The 17,586-nt window shown below is 41.9% G+C and overlaps 1 protein-coding gene across 5 annotated transcripts in view; it reads left to right on the top strand.

Annotated features, from left to right (window-relative positions):
- Window positions 1-17,586, top strand: part of CNTN4 (contactin 4) — a 992,918-nt gene that overhangs the window by 965,550 nt on the left and 9,782 nt on the right. For all 5 annotated transcript variants that reach the window (XM_054551881.2, XM_054551876.2, XM_054551877.2 and 2 more), the window contains 6 exons: window positions 520-669; window positions 2,281-2,351; window positions 3,386-3,620; window positions 5,665-5,777; window positions 6,332-6,518; window positions 6,946-7,058. In XM_054551881.2, coding sequence (XP_054407856.2) covers window positions 520-669; window positions 2,281-2,351; window positions 3,386-3,620; window positions 5,665-5,777; window positions 6,332-6,518; window positions 6,946-7,058 — 869 coding nt within the window. The remainder of the gene's footprint in view (window positions 1-519; window positions 670-2,280; window positions 2,352-3,385; window positions 3,621-5,664; window positions 5,778-6,331; window positions 6,519-6,945; window positions 7,059-17,586) is intronic.

Below are 17,586 nucleotides of genomic sequence, written 5' to 3'. Positions count from 1 at the left end.
CTGCTACTCAGGAGGCTGAGGCACAAGAATTGCATGAGCCTGGGAGGTGGAGGTTGCAGTGAGCTGAGATTGTGCCACTGCACTCTACCCTGGGCATCAGAGAGAGAGAGACCCTGTCTCAAAAAAAAAAAAAGAAAAGAAAAGAAAAAAAGAATATAATACTTTTACTTTTCTCAGAGGATAGTTGAAATAGTGTGTCTGGCACTACACAATAAATGCTGAAACACATGTGAAGGGGTGATAGTAATGATTGAGTCAGGTAGCTTGGGGTCTTGTGGACTGTGTCTTTTATGATGTCATCTGCTGGTATCTGATTAGAATGTGTTAGTTTAACATACAGAGATAGTTCTGAGATTACCTCACTGAAACAACTGTTGATGCAGCTAATATCAGAACACCTACACTGCCCTGAATGCAATAATGATGAGGATGGATGGATGTTCCTATCTTCCTAACGTAATCTCTGCATTTGTTTTCTGAGAACCTATGAAACAGCCCCCACCTTTTGCTGTCTTTCAGTCCCAGAACTCATTGATGGGAAGACATTCACAGCAACTGTGGTGGGTTTGAATCCTTGGGTCGAATATGAATTCCGCACAGTTGCAGCCAATGTGATTGGGATTGGGGAGCCCAGCCGCCCCTCAGAGAAACGGAGAACAGAAGAAGCTCGTGAGTAGCACCCGAGATTCAGATCATCTGTTCTGCCAGCTGCTGTTCCTTAGGAAAAGCCTTTGAATTCTTGCTGCTCTTCAGCGCTCATGCGGCTCTGTGTTAGCACACCCTTCCCTTTAAATGATTATAATGATAGAAATCAGGCCAGGAGAAGCCCAGCTGAACACGCAACGGGTTTCAATCAAGAGTTAAGTTTTCTTCATTAGGTCCACTTGCACAGCAAGAGACACACTGTGCTTAGTCCTCTCAAAAGCCAGCCCTTTCTTCATTGGTTCATTTGTCACCAAGATTCTAACAGGATTTCAAAAAAAAAATCCCACATTTCAAATAAAATTATCTCACATAAGTAACTAATGGCAAACAATAATTTCTGACTGCTCTAGACACAGCCACCATGGGGTAATCCTGTTTAGAATAGAAATAAAAAATAATTTCTTCAGAAATGTTCACTTAGATTATCTTTCTTAGGGTATAAACCATTCCCAGAAACTAAGATTCAGAACATCGTGCTAATTCGAACAAGACCAGTCAGCAATTCAGTATGGCCCTCTGCATATACAGTTTGAATGAGCACGGGGAGAGAAGAACAAGTTCATCAGGGTCAGCTGTACTTTTACTTAGCTGATGTAAAGCAAGAGGCCTACGTGTGCCGTCTTTTATAGAGTTCCCGGCTGTAGAGAGGCCAGTGTGTTGAAGGAATAATAAGGTCCCTACACAAATGGGAGTTCTGACCCTACTCTCAGAAAAGCAAAAACTCATCTAGATCTATTTGATTGGCTTTAACCAAGGAGACATACCCAGTCACCAGCCACATACCCCAGTGAGACATTTTTAAATGTGGCCCGGAGCCTTTCAGTTACATGATGACAATATAGCTAGTCCCCTGCTTTCTTTTACCCTTCCAAAACCATAATTGAATTAATTCCCCTCAGCAATCCTGAGGTGGAAGCTCGCATAATTTCCTCTCTTTTACAGAGAAAACTGGGGATCAAAGAGGTTAAGCACAGTGAGCCAGGGGTCAACTTCTGTCTGCCACTTCCTTCAACACTCAGATCAAAACTCTTCCTCCCAGAAGCCATTCCCCCACCCCAGCTCTGAGCAGGGCGCTACTCCGGAATGCCCCCCATGCTTCTCCATGCTGACTGTACCGTACTCTGGTTGTCGACCTTGCTCTAACTGTGGTGCAGGCGCTCTTCCACTCCAACCAGAATGTAAGCTCTGCCTGGGCAGAGCTTGTACTGTCTTTCCTTTTTGTATCTCCACGTGGCTAATAAACGCATAACCAAACATTAGGACCAGACTTCAGTCCTTTCCTCCCTTCGGGAACCCCTCAGCCTCTAGGGATGGAGCCAAACAATTGGTCAGATATGTCAGATAACACGTGTGCCTTGTTGAATGGGAAACAGGTAATTAATAGCAGTCTCCTTGATACATTTCACTTCCTCGCGGACGCCATGGGCCCCTTGACAATGCTGTTGCTGATCTCCAAAGACAAAGGGGTGTGCCTCAGAGTACTCATTGAAAGTCAGTCACCCCTGCCAGGCAACCTTCCTGACCCTCATTCGCCTTTGCCGCCTGACATAACTTGTTTTTTGTCTCCTTGTGCAGTCCCCGAAGTCACACCAGCAAATGTCAGTGGTGGCGGAGGCAGCAAATCTGAACTGGTTATAACCTGGGAGGTAAATGAATCACAGAATAAAAGGAACGTACATGCATCGAAGCTATTTTATTATTTTCCTCCATGTTAGACATAGCTGGGAAGTTTCCTCCTCTGTTTTTAACAGTGAAAATTCATTTGGGTTCAGACACTCCCTCTCACATAGCTAATGGCTAGCAGGAAGGACGGCACTTGCCCATCCATTGTTGAGGCAAGTTTTAATTCAATCCATCACAGTAAAAACAATCATGAAGGGAAGACAACAGACGTTACAAAAAGAAAAAGTAAAGAAGGCTATTTCAGAGAAAACTAGTTTTTCTTTTCTTCCTGAATTGCTGCATGGCCAATTGATTTAAAACGTCTGCCAGCAATAGATTCAGTGCACCAGCACAATTTCCTGGCAATTGGCTTTGCTTCTAGAAGGGGCCCTCTTTTAGGAGGTATTTTTTAAAACAACCTGGAGGAAAGTTAGTCACCAATTTATTAAAAATTGGCTTTGAGAGAAGAGGTGGGAGCTTTAGAAAGGGTTCTTCATGTTTTTGAAAGATTCTAAACAGCCCCAGAAATTAAAATCTCTCATTTACCCAAAGCACAGCAGTGAAAGAAATCACTCATCCTTCCAGCTGAACTCTTCCCTCTGAGAGGGAGGATCTTCAGCCAAGATGGTTTTTCTTCCTTCAGTGGGATCTTTTGTCTATTTGGCAATGGAAGAAGATTAGTATTAGAGGATACGTGTTGGAAATGTTTTTTTTCAGGAGACCGATGTCCAGTGTTTTTTTTAACAATCATTTCCAACCATTTCAGAGCTGGGTCTGCCCCATCAAAGAGCAAGCTCTGGACTGCAGATCCTCATTACGTTTTCAACCCTGTCCAGTACATTATAACTGTTTAAGATAGACTGATTGCAAGCCCTAAATTTAAAAGACTGTTAACAAAACCCCAAATAAGATGGGTGGAGAAGGATGTAGACAAGAATGTTACAAGGGAAACAAAAACGATTTTTGCATTTGAGTGAAACTACTATGATTTCTGAAGACCACCTCCCTTCTTTCCCAGACAGTCCCTGAGGAATTACAGAATGGTCGAGGCTTTGGTTATGTGGTGGCCTTCCGGCCCTATGGTAAAATGATCTGGATGCTGACAGTGCTGGCCTCAGCTGACGCCTCTAGATACGTGTTCAGGAATGAGAGCGTGCGCCCCTTCTCTCCCTTTGAGGTTAAAGTAGGTGTCTTCAACAACAAAGGAGAAGGCCCTTTCAGTCCCACCACAGTGGTGTATTCTGCAGAAGAAGGTATGGTTTATGCTGCCTAGATCATTGATTGTTAATATTTCTTCAATTCTAAAATGTGGATTTTAGGATGTACAATCAATTTAGCATGGTACATATATATTGAAGGCATACCTGATTTGAGAAGAGGATAATGTAAAAAATTTGGTTCACTGTCCACCATGAATCTCTTGAAAAGATAGCAACTGCTCTGTGTATGAAAACATATGGCTGTCCATTATTGATTCCATTGCTAAGGACCAGAATTGCAAATACCATATAAGATCTTCATATCTATTTATATGTTATCATTACTTTCAAAAGAATTTTATTTTTGCCTTTAAGCGAATACCAAAATATAATTTACGTTTTCTTACCACTTGTATTTTCATAAAGCATATTGTACTTGTGGCTCACGCCTGTAATCCCAACACTTTTGGGAGGCCAAGGAGGGCGGATCACCTGAGTTTGGGAGTTCGGGACCAGCCTGACCAATATGGAGAAAACCCATCTCTACTAAAAATATAAAATTAGCCAGTTGTAGTGGCACATCCCTGTAATCCCAGCTACTCAGAAGGCTGAGACAGGACAATTGCTTGAACCCAGGAGGCGGAGGTTGCGGTGAGCCGAGATTGCACCATTGCACTCCAGCCTGGGCAACAAGAGCAAAACTCTATCTCAAAAAAAAAAAAAAAAAAAAAAAACCTCACTTATTAAAGAAAAGAGTAAGTCATGGAGCAGTGTGATTGCGCTCACTGTCATCCACACCATCATTATGTTTAACATTTCTCACACATTATTATCACCTCCATGCTATCCCTGCTCTCGGGATGCCTCTCACACAGTCTTCGTTACCTTTGGAGTTCGTCTATGTTGTTTTAAAGATGATGCTCAGAATGGGACCATGTTAAAATATCTGAAAGGTGAATCATTGATTTAGAGTCAGTGAAGATGCAATAACTTATTCCCAATCAGAGAGATCATCCCCTTAGATTCAGTAGCCCTCCATGATCTAGCTGCTGCCTCTCTGTCTGCCTCAGCTGCTGATGCCTTTCCCTGCATATTTCATGTTCCAACCATTGCCAAAGGATTTACAATTATTCAAACAAGCTTCAGCCCTTTGCATAGCCTTCAAGTTCTCTTAGATAATAGTTCATGTCTCTGGATTATGAAAATGAGAGGAAAAGGGGAAAAGGACAGTCAGCTGACTTGACTAAGATTCAAGAGAGCTGGATGACACTTCAGGTTCACACTGCAATCTGTATGATCTTGGATAAGTCACGTATACTCTCTGGGCCTCAGCATCTTTGGCTGCAAAGGAGAGGCTAGACTGACTGTTTCCCAAATTTCAGTTATTTTTGCCAGATTTCTGCCATAGCTGTGTACCATTTGTATATGTTAACATTTTTCTTTCAATAGTCTTCCTTAAAAAAATCTAGTGGCCAAGCACAGTGGCTCATGCCTGTAATCCCAGCACTTTAGGAGGGGGATGTGGGAGGATAGCATGAGCCTAGGAGTTTGAGACCAACCTGGGCAACATAGCAAGATCCCAGTGTTTACAAAAGAAAATTAGCCAGGCGTGTTGGCACGTGTGTGTGGTCCCAGCTACTTGGGAGGCTGAGGTGGGAGGATGGCTTGAGCTCAGGAGGTCAGGCTGCAGTGAGCCATGATTGTGCCACTACATTCCAGCCTAGGTGACAGAGTAAGACCCTATTTCAAAAAAGAAAAAGAGAGGCAGTTTAGCCGTGTCGTAAGCAATAACATTTGTGAGATGCTAATTAAGAAGGATCTGTGTTAAGGGAATTGCTGGCTATGAAAACTTGGTGCTTAAACTTAAGTGGTTCTTCTCTTCTACCCACACCTAAATTCAGAACCCAAACACTGGACAAATATTCACTACCACCAACTCCAGCTATTAATCACTGCTCCTCTGCAAAATGAGGATTTGGCTTACAATCATTAAGGACGATTCTATAACCATGAATTATTTTACCTTATAATGCTAGTATCTACAATCATGTCCTAATATAGCTGATAGAGTAATAACTATCTCCATATTCATCTACAGAACCCACCAAACCACCAGCCAGTATCTTTGCCAGAAGTCTTTCTGCCACAGATATTGAAGTTTTCTGGGCCTCCCCACTGGAGAAGAATAGAGGACGAATACAAGGTTATGAGGTAGGCAAGACATATGTGCCTTGGGTCTGAAAGACAGTCTATACCCCTTGATAAGTCCTCCAAGTCACATTCTTATAGGAAAAGACCCACATTCCCACTTAGAGGCATGGGTTTTAGGTCTGGCTTCCAGCTGAACATTAATGGAAGCATTGAATACTCAGCTGTGAGACTACCCTTTTTCTATGTTATATTCTAGAGGTATTTTCCGAATTATATGCAAATCTAAGCATTTATGGGATGGTTGGCAAAATGAGATTTGACCTCTGATATGCCCAGGATCACTTTGACTCAAAACAAACATGGGAAAAAAGAAAATAATGAACAACAGTTGTGTCAATGTACCGTCTCACTAGGAAGCTAAGGACAAAAAAGGGACCCTTCTTACTTTGGGTAATTTCTCAGGATATACAAAGTCCTTTGTCCTGATAGCTCTGCTCATGATGTGGTATCGAAAACTAACTCCATCATAAGAATCTGCATACAAAATTACCTGATGACATTGCAAATATCCCCATTGGGTATGGTTTCCAAGGTCTTTCTGTTTATTTTCTTAGGTTAAATATTGGAGACATGAAGACAAAGAAGAAAATGCTAGAAAAATACGAACAGTTGGAAATCAGACATCAACAAAAATCACTAACTTAAAAGGCAGTGCACTGTATCACTTAGCTGTCAAGGCATATAATTCTGCTGGGACAGGCCCCTCTAGTGCAACAGTCAATGTGACAACCCGAAAGCCACGTAAGAACAGACTTGCTCAGAAATATTTTGGGATTCATCACATGTATCCCAAGTTTATTCCTTATCCCCACCTCCCAATGATCATTTGCATACTAATTAGTAGCATGTGGATTCAAATTTCCCTCAGCATTTTAACTGAACCTTTCCGTATACCATGCAAAATTCATTGCTCTGGAGGACAGAAAGATAAATGTTTTTCTCCTCACTGGGAAGGGCTACTTCTTTTAGCTATAAATGTTAGGCGACCAACTGAATCTTTTTCCATTTGCAATGCTGTATCTCATCAGATTTTAGTGACCTTGAAGACGCATATTAGTGCAATAGCCCATTAAATTGCCTCCACTCTCGAATTCTAGTAAGGAGATATTCCTCAGAATCCATTGAGACTTAATAATCTGTGACTTCGTATATCTAAATTTTTTTATAGCACCAAGTCAACCCCCTGGAAACATCATATGGAATTCATCAGACTCCAAAATTATACTGAATTGGGATCAAGTGAAGGCCTTGGATAATGAGTCGGAAGTAAAAGGATACAAAGTAGGTAATTTCTTTTTTGCAAAGGCACCTAATCCTGCTGTGAGTGGGGGCAGTCTCCTCCATGAATTATACAGTTGTCTGCATTGTCGGTTTCCCTGGTGATGCTCTCCTACCCTCTAGGAATCGCTGCCTCCAACACGGTTTGATCTGAGTTGTATAAATAGTCTCTGGCAATTGGTCAGGATTTAGACAATCACCTTAACTTTAGTCTCAGGCAGCATCAATCAGAAATGGATAAAGACCCTGTGTTTGGGTCTCCAAAAATACCCTGAAGAATCACTTTTTAAACATTTCTACTGTCAGCTTTGTTTTGCTCCTGTCTCGGTTGTATATTTTTTTAGTCAACTTAGTAGCCTCCTGATATTACCAATGATTAATCATTTTTGTTCATATGTTTCTATAGTCAAAAGAGTTATATAAAGAAAAAGAGAAAAGAGATAAAAAGCAGGAAAATTGGAGAAAATGTTTGCCTGACCCCATAAATGTTGGCTTGTCTTTAATGAGAAAATGAAAAGAACATGTCTGTAGACTTCTTGCAGCAATTAAAAAGGGTTATAAATATCTTGCAATGTTTCCAGCTACCTATTGCTATCTAACAAACCAACCTGAAGCTAGGGGCTAAAACAGCAACAGTGTATCATTTTTTATGACTTTGCAATGTGGATAGGGCCAGAATGGACAGACTTTAGGGCTGGAATAACTAAGATGCTTCTTCACACACTTTTGGCTTCTTAGATGGGATAGGTGGGAAAGCTGAGGCTGGCCGGTGATCATGCTCTCTATGAGGCCTTTCCCCACAGATAACTTGGGCTTCCTCACAGTATGGTGACCTCAGAGTAGTCGGATTTCTTATATAGTTGTCAGCTTCAAGAGGAAGAAAGCAGAAGCTGCCAGCCCTTTTAAAAGCTAAGGATGGACATGGGCAGTTCCAAGATGGCCAAATAGGAACAGCTCCAGTTTACAGCTCCCAGCGTGAGCAACGCAGTAGACTGGTGATTTCTACATTTCCAACTGAGGTACTGGGTTCATCTCAATGGGGCTTGTCAGACAGTGGGTGCAGGACAGTGGGGGAAGCACACCGAGCATAAGCTGAAGCAGGGCGAGGCATTGCCTCACCCGGGAAGCGCAAAGGGTCAGAGAATTCCCTTTCCTAGCCAAGCAAAGCTGTGACAGACAGCACCTGGAAGATCGGGGCACTCCCACACTAATACTGCGCTTTTCCAATGGTCTTAGCAAAAGGCACACCAGGAGATTATATCCCACACCTGGCTCGGAGGGTCCCATGCCCACGGAGCCTTGTTCATTGCTGGCACAGCAGTCTGAGATCGAACTGCAAGGCAGCAGCGAGGCTGGGGGAGGGGCGCCTGCCATTGCTGAGGCTTGAGTAGGTAAATAGCGGCCTGGAAGCTCAAACTGGATGGAGCCCACTGCAGCTCAAGGAGGGCTGCCTGCCTCCTTGCCCTCTGGGGGCAGGGCATAGCCGAACAAAAGGCAGCAGAAACTTCTGCAGACTTAAATGTCCCTGTCTGACAGCTTTGAAGAGAATAGTGTTTCCCCCAGCACGGAGTTTGAGATCTGAGAATGGACAGACTGCCTCCTCAAGTGGTTCCCTGACCCCCGAGTAGCCTAACTGGGAGGTACCCCCGAGTAGGGGCAGACTGACACCTCACATGGCCAGGTACCCCTCTGAGACGAAACTTCCAGAGGAACGATCAGGCAGCAACATTTGCTGTTCAGCAATATTTGCTGTTTTGCAGCCTCCGCTGCTGATACCCAGGCAAACAGGGTCTGGAGTGGACCTCCAGCAAACTCCAGCAGACCTGCAGCTGAGGTCCTGACTGTTAGAAGGAAAACTAACAGACAGAAAGGACATCCACACCAAAACCCCATCTGTACGTCACCATCATCAAAGACCAAAGGTAGATAAAACCACAAAGATGGGGAAAAAACAGAGCAGAAAAACTGAAAATTCTAAAACTCAGAGCGCCTCTCCTTCTCTAAAGGAACGCAGCTCCTCACCAGCAATGGAACAAAGCTGGATGGAGAATGACTTTGACGAGTTGAGAGAAGAAGGCTTCAGATGACCAAACTTCTCCGAGCTAAAGGAGGAAGTTCGAACCCATCGCAAAGAAGTTGAAAACCTTGAAAAAAGATTAGACAAATGGCTAACTAGACTAACCAATGTAGAAAAGTCCTTAAATGACCTGATGGAGCTGAAAACCATGGCATGAGAAATACATGACGAATGCACAAGCTTCAGTAGCCAATTCGAACAACTGGAAGAAAGGGTATCAGTGATGGAAGATCAAATGAATGAAATGAAGAGAGAAGAGAAGTTTAGAGAAAAAAGAATGAAAAAAAAAACGAACAAAGCCTCCAAGAAATAAGGGACTATGTGAAAAGACCAAATCTATGTCTGATTGGTGTACCTGAAAATGACAGGGAGAATGGAACCAAGTTGGAAAACACTCTTCAGGATATTATCCAGAACTTCCCCAGCCTAGCAAGGCAGGCCAACATTCAAATTCAGGAAATACAGAGAACGCCACAAAGATACTCCTTGAGAAGAGCAACTCCAAGACACATAATTGTCAGATTCACCAAAGTCGAAATAAAGGAAAAAATGTTAAGGGCAGCCAGAGAGAAAGGTCAGGTTACTCACAAAGGGAAGCCCATCAGACTAACAGCAGATCTCTTGGCAGAAACTCTACAAGCCAGAAGAGAGTGGGTGCCAATATTCAACATTCTTAAAGAAAAGAATTTTCAACCCAGAACTTCATATCCAGCCAAACTAAGCTTCATAAGTGAAGGAGAAATAAAATCCTTTACAGACAAACAAATGCTGAGAGATTTTGTCACCACCAGGCCTGCCCTACAAGGGCTCCTGAAGGAAGCACTAAACATGGAAAGGTACAACCAGTACCAGCCTCTGCAAACACATGCCAAATTGTAAAGACCATTGATGCTAGGAAGAAACTGCATCAACTAACGAGCAAAATAACCAGCTAACATCGTAATGACAGTATCAAATTCACACATAACAATATTAACCTTAAATGTAAATGGGCTAAATGCTCCAATTAAAAAACACAGACTGGTAAATTGGATAAAGAGTCAAGACCCATCAGTGTGCTGTATTCAGGAAACCCATCTCATGTGCAGAGATACACACAGGCTCAAGATAAAGGGATGGAGGAAGATCTACCAAGCAAATGGAAAACAAAAAAAGGCAGGGGTTGCAATCCTAGTCTCTGATAAAACAGACTTTAAACCAACAAAGATTAAAAGAGACAAAGAAGGCCATTACATAATGGTAAAGGGATCAATTCAACAAGAAGAGCTAACTATCCTAAAAATATATGCACCCAGTACAGGAGCACCCAGATTCATAAAGCAAGTCCTTAGAGACATTCAAAGAGACTTAGACTCCCACACAATAAGAATGGGAGACTTTAACACCCCACTGTCAACATCAGACAGATCAATGAGACAGAAAGTTAACAAGGATATCCAGGAATTGAACTCAGCTCTGCACCAAGCGGACCTAATAGACATATACAGAACTCTCCACCCCAAATCAACAGAATATACATTCTTCTCAGCACCACATCACACTTATTCCAAAATTGACCTCATAGGTGGAATTCCGTAAAGCACTCCTCAGCAAATGTAAAAGAACAGAAATTATAACAAACTGTCTCTCAGACCACAGTGCAATCAAACTAGAACTCAGGATTAAGAAACTCACTCAAAACTGCTCAACTACATGGAAACTGAACAACCTGCTCCTGAATGACTACTGGGTACATAACGAAATGAAGGCAGAAATAAAGATGTTCTTTAAAACCAACGAGAACAAAGGCACAACATACCAGAATCTCTGGGACACATTCAAAGCATTGAGTAGAGGGAAATTTATAGCACTAAATGCCCACAAGAGAAAGCAGGAAAGATCTAAAATTGACACCCTAACATCACAATTAAAAGAACTAGAGAAGCAAGAGCAGACACATTCAAAACCTAGCAGAAGACAAGAAATAACTAAGATCAGAGCAGAACTGAAGGAGATAGAGACACAAAAAACCCTTCAAAAAATCAGTGAATCCAGGAGCTGGTTTTTTGAAAAGATCAACAAAATTGATAGACTGATAGAAAGACTAATAAAGAAGAAAAGAGAGAAGAATCAAATAGATGCAATAAAAAATGATAAAGGGGATATCACCACCGATCCCACAGAAATACAAACTACCATCAGAGAATACTATAAACACCTCTATGCAAATAAACTAGAAAATCTAGAAGAAATGGATACATTCCTGGACACATACACCCTCCCAAGACTAAACCAGAAAGAAGCTGAATCTCTGAATAGACCAATAACAGGCTCTGAAATTGAGGCAATAATTAATAGCTTACCAAACAAAAAAAGTCCAGGATCAGACGGATTCACAGCCGAATTCTATCAGAGGTACAAGGAGGAGCTGGTACCATTCCTTCTGAAACTATTCCAATCAATAGAAAAAGAGGGAATCCTCCCTAACTCATTTTATGAGGCCAGCATCATCCTCATACCAAAGCCTGGCAGAGACACAACAAAAAAAGAGAATTTTAGACCAATATCCTTGATGAACATTGATGCAAAAATCCTCAATAAAATACTGGCAAACTGAATCCAGCAGCACATCAAAAAGCTTATCCACCATGATCAAGTGGGCTTCATCCCTGGAATGCAAGGCTGGTTAAACATACGCAAATCAATAAATGTAATCCGGCATATAAACAGAACCAAAGACAGAAACCACATGATTATCTCAACAGATGCAGAAAAGTCCTTTGACAAAATTCAACAGCCCTTCATACTAAAAACTCTCAATAAATTAGGTATTCATGGGATGTATCTCAAAATAATAAGAGCTATTTATGACACATCCACAGCCAATATCATACTGAATGGGCAAAAACTAGAAGCATTCCCTTTGAAAACTGGCACAAGACAGGGATGCCCTCTCTCACCACTCCTATTCAACATAGTGTTGGAAGTTCTGGCCAGGGCAGTCAGGCAGGAGAAAGAAATAAAGGGTATTCAATTAGGAAAAGATGAAGTCAAATTGTCCCTGTTTGCAGATGACATGATTGTATATCTAGAAAACCCCATCGTCTCAGCCCAAAATCTCCTTAAGTTGATAAGCAACTTCAGCAAAGTCTCAGGATACAAAATCGATGTGCAAAAATCACAAGCATTCTTATACACCAATAACAGACAAACAGAGAGCCAAATCATGAGTGAACTCCCATTCACAATTGCTTCAAAGAGAATAAAATACCTAGGAATCCAACTTACAAGGGATGTGAAGGACTTCTTCAAGGAGAACTATAAACCACTGCTCAATGAAATAAAAGAGGATACAAACAAATGGACAAACATTCCATGCTCATGGATAGGAAGAATCAATATCGTGAAAATGGCCATACTGTCCAAGGTAATTTATAGATTCAATGCCATCCCCATCAAGCTACCAATAACTTTCTTCACAGAATTGGAAAAAACTACTTTAAAGTTCATATGGAACCAAAATAGAGCCCACATTGCCAAGTCAATCCTAACCCAAAAGAGCAAAGCTGGAAGCATCACGCTACCTGACTTCAAACTACACTACAAGGCTATAGTAACCAAAACAGCATGGTACTGGTACCAAAACAGAGATATAGACCAATGGAACAGAACAGAGCCCTCAGAAATAATACCACACATCTACAACCATCTGATCTTTGACAAACCTGACAAAAACAAGAAATGGAGAAAGGATTCCCTATTTAACAAATTGTGCTGGGAAAACTGGCTAGCCATAAGTAGAAAGCTGAAACTAGATCCCTTCCTTACACCTTATACAAAAATTAATTCAAGATGGATTAAAGACTTACATGTTAGACCTAAAACCATAAAAACCCTAGAAGAAAACCTAGGCAATAGCATTCAGGACATAGGCATGGGCAAGGACTTCATGTCTAAAACACCAAAAGCAATGGCAACAAAGGCCAGAATTGACAAATGGGATCTAATTAAACTAAAGAGCTTCTGCACAGCAAAAGAAACTACCATCAGAGTGAACAGGCAACCTACAGAATGGGAGAAAAAATTTGCAATCTACTCATCTGGCAAAGGGCTAATATCCAGAATCTACAAAGAACTCAAACAAATTTACAAGAAAAAAACAACCCCATCAACAAGTGGGCGAAGGATATGAACAGACACTTCTCAAAAGAAACTACCATCAGAGTGAACAGGCAACCTACAGAATGGGAGAAAATTTTTGCAATCTACCCATCTGACAAAGGGCTAATTTCCAGAATCTACAAAGAACTCAAACAAATTTACAAGAAAAAAACAACCCCATCAACAAGTGGGCGAAGGATATGAACAGACACTTCTCAAAAGACATTTATGCAGCCAACAGACACATGAAAAAAGTTCATCATCACTGGCCATCAGAGAAATGCAAATCAAAACCACAATGAGATACCATCTCACACCAGTTAGAATGGTGATCATTAAAAACTCAGGAAACAACAGGTGCTGGAGAGGATGTGGAGAAATAGGAACACTTTGACACTGTTGGTGGGACTGGAAACTAGTTCAACCATTGTGGAAGACAGTGTAGCGATTCCTCAGGGATCTAGAACTAGAAATACGATTTGACCCAGCCATCCCATTACTGGGTATATACCCAAAGGATTATAAGTCATGCTGCTATAAAGACACATGTACACGTGTGTTTATTTTGGCAGTATTCACAATAGCAAAGACGTGGAACCAACCCGAATGTCCATCAATGATAGACTGGATTAAGAAAATGTGGCACATATACACCATGGAATACTAAGCAGCCATAAAAAAGGATGAGTTCATGTCCTTTGTAAGGACATGGATGAAGCTCGAAACCATCATTCTCAGCAAACTATCACAAGGACAAAAAACCAAACACCACATATTCTCACTCATAAGTGGGAATTGAACAATGAGAACACCTGGACACAGGAAGGGGAACATCACACACTGGGGCCTGTTGTGGGGTGGTGTGGGGGAGAGATAGCATTAGGAGTTATACCTAAGGTAAATGACGAGTTAATGGGTGCAGCACACCAACATGGCACATGTATACATATGTAACAAACCCACACGTTGTGCACATGTACCCTAGAACTTAAAGTATAATAAAAAATAAAAATAAAAATAAACGCTAAGGATGAAACTGGCTACTGTGAGGACAGCTCAGATTCAAAGGCAGGGAAAATGGATTCTACGTCTTGTTTTGAGGAGTGGCATGCATGTGCGGAGAGGGAAGGAACTGATTTAAACTAGATGCATGTAAACCAGAGCATGCATTGTGAAGACTGTGACTGCATTGAGAAGACTGTGACTGCACTGACAGAAGACTGCACTGAGAGAAGACTGCACTGAGAGAAGACTGCACTGAGAGAAGACTGCACTGAGAGAAGACTGCACTGAGAGAAGACTGCACTGAGAGAAGACTGCACTGAGAAGACTGTGACTGCGCTGAGAGAAGACTGCATTGGGAAGACTGTAACTGAATTAACAACATGCATTGAGAAGACTGTGTCCAGGAGGCTGGCTCAAAACATCTGAAGAGTGAATGAACTGAGGATATACCACTAGGTAAAAAGCCTCGGAAGCATGATAACCACTTCACATATCTGAAGGGCTATTATACGGGATGACAAGTAGAATTTTTCCTCAAGTTTCCAAGGAACAAAACTATGGCCAATGGGTGAAGGTTACATGGAGATAAATTTTGGCTCTGTTTTGCCTTCTAATAGTCAAACCTTGTAAAAAATGAACTCTCAGAGGGTTCCCCGTCACTGGAAATAATCAAGCATTACCTGCATTACTACCTAAAGAAAGGTTAGAAAGGGAAATACAATGTGAGCATTTAATTATATGGCATTTTGTTCCCCTTCAGTCCTAGAATGTTATGAGTAAATGACTTAAAAAGCTTTGAGAAACCATAATCATTGGGTGATGCTGACAATGTTCTCGAACTCCAGTGGTTTTGTGTTAATTCTTCAAAAGAAAAATGGTTGTTGCAATTTTGTAAGTCCCACAGTTTTCGTTACAAAAGAAAGAGTATAAAGCTGGGACTGGTGGCATGTGCCTATACTATCAGCTACTTGGTAGGCCGAGGCAGGTGAATTGTTTGAGCCCAGGAGTTTCAGTCCAGCCTGGGCAATGTAGTGAGACCCTGTCTCTAAATAAAAATAAATAAATAAAATGGAAGATTATAAAACCACACCTAGGATTTTGAAATTTTTTTCAGGCAGAAGAGCTTGGAAGTCAACATTTTCAGGAATCTTGCGAAATGGTCTTTTATCTACTATAAAATAAATGAAAGGATAGCAAAGTCATGCCTGCTAGATAATATAAATGGCAGAAGCATGTGGGGTGGGAGCAGTAGCTAACTAGAGAGTGCTGCTGTCAAAGCGTACCAGCTGCTACTAACTTCCTGCCTGTCTTGCCTTGTGAAAAAGTGGGCACAATGCCCTAAATATGCCAACGTTTCAAAAGATGGCCGCAAAAAATATATAGATTGTTATGTAAAATCTTCCAATTGTAAAATGTTGGCAACTCTTCTAATTTTGTTTTGTTTTGCTTTTCAACAACATTTGAGGCAATGGAATGCAGACCACATAAAATTGCTATGCAGTCTGAATTAAGCCTGCAGGCTGCTGGCTTGCCACATTTTTGCACAGAGATGTTGCGAGTAGGACAGAGGTAGTGCTGTCAGGCACTAGTTAAAGAACCTAGGATCATCAGAAAGTAGTAGGCAAAGCCAGAGCTGGAATTGGGATTTGACACAGAAGGTGGCAAAGCCTTGGATAATGTGACTAGAGAAGGACTTGGGATACCCTCCCTGTCATGGACTATTTTTCCTTCATCCACATGGCACAGTAACTTGTATTCCACTAGTAGGGAAACATTCCCTAAGAACTCGTCTACAGAACGGTCACTGAGTCCTTTTCTAAAACTAAACCCTTCTAGGAGGGTCATATAATATATAGCAGAAAGAGATAGGAGTCCGAGCATGGTAGTGCACGCCTGTGGTCCCAGCCACTCTGGAGGCTGATGGGGGAGGATCAGTTGAGCCCAGGAGATCAAGGCTGCAGTGAGTTATGATCATGCCACTGCACTCCAACCTGAGAGACAGAGCTAGACCTGTCTAAACTTTAAAAATGAAAAAAAGAGGTAGGAAACCCTGTTTGGGGTCCTCTATTGGCTATGCCACTTCAGGTAAATCACTTAAACTCTCTGGGACTGCATTTACTTTTTTATTAAAAGAGAAACTTCTAGTGTCTTCATTTTTCTCTGACCTTTTGCATATCCCCTGTATCCCTAATCAGCCACTCAGCTTTCAGTCTTAGCATAGAAGCCTTCCCTAATGGGCAGAGATCCCTTCATTTACAAGAATTTTTTTTTTTTTTTTTTTTTTTTTTTTGAGACAGAGTCTCGCTCTGTCACCCAGGCTGGGGTCCAATGGCACCATCTCGGTTCCCTGCAGCCTCCGCCTCCCAAGTTCAAGTGATTCTCCTGCCTCAGCCTCACAAGTCATTGCGACTGCAGTCGTGCACCACCACGCCCAGCTAATTTTTGTATTTTTGGTAGACAGGGGGTTTCCCCATGTTGGCCAGACTGGTCTCGAACTCCTGGCCTCAAGTGATCTGCCCACCTTGGCCTCCCAACATGCTGGGATTACAGGCGTGAGCCACCACACCTGGCCTACTTACAAGATTTTTTTTACAGTATAATACTTTCTGTCCTCTTGGGTAATTGTAATTAACTGACTTGTTGTGAATCCCTAGACTGGGGGCTTCCAGAGGACAGTGCCTGAATTGTCACTATTATTTTTCCAGCCAAAGATATATTCACTATAGTTGTATTAGAATGGAGATTTCATGTCCTAAACTCCTAAATTATTAACCTTAGTGTGAAATAATGTAAAAGAGTTTATTTGATCAGTTATATCTATGACAAAAGAGATATGGGGTGGGATAGGTTGGAAGATGAATGAGAGAAGAGAATACTAAAAAGAGGAAAAGAAAGAAGGCAAGAATGAAGACTAGGCACGGTGGCTCATGCCTGTAATCCCAGCACTTTGGGAGGCTGAGGTGGGCAGACAACTTGAGGTCAGGCCTGGTCAACATGGTGAAACCCCATCTCTACCAAAAAAAAAAAAAAAAAAAACCTAGCCGGGTGTGGTGGTGTACTTGTAGTCCCAGCCACTCAGGAGGCTGAGGCATGAGAATCGCTTGAATCTGGAGGCCGAGGTTGCAGTGAGCTGAGATCTCGTGGCTACATTCCAGCCTGGGCAAGAGAGCGAGACTCTGTCTCGAGAAAGAAGAGAGAGAGAGAGAGAGGAGAGAGAGAGAGGAGAGAGAGACAGAGAGAAACAAAGAAGACAGACCTTTACAACTTTTAATGTCTGACTCAGGCTAACACTGCCTGACCACCTTGACG

This window comes from Pongo abelii, chromosome 2, assembly GCF_028885655.2.
Source record: "Pongo abelii isolate AG06213 chromosome 2, NHGRI_mPonAbe1-v2.0_pri, whole genome shotgun sequence".
In the NCBI taxonomy this organism is placed as follows: Eukaryota; Metazoa; Chordata; class Mammalia; order Primates; family Hominidae; genus Pongo; species Pongo abelii.
Note: the sequence above shows the minus strand (reverse complement) of the source record. Positions and strands in the feature narration are given on the sequence as shown.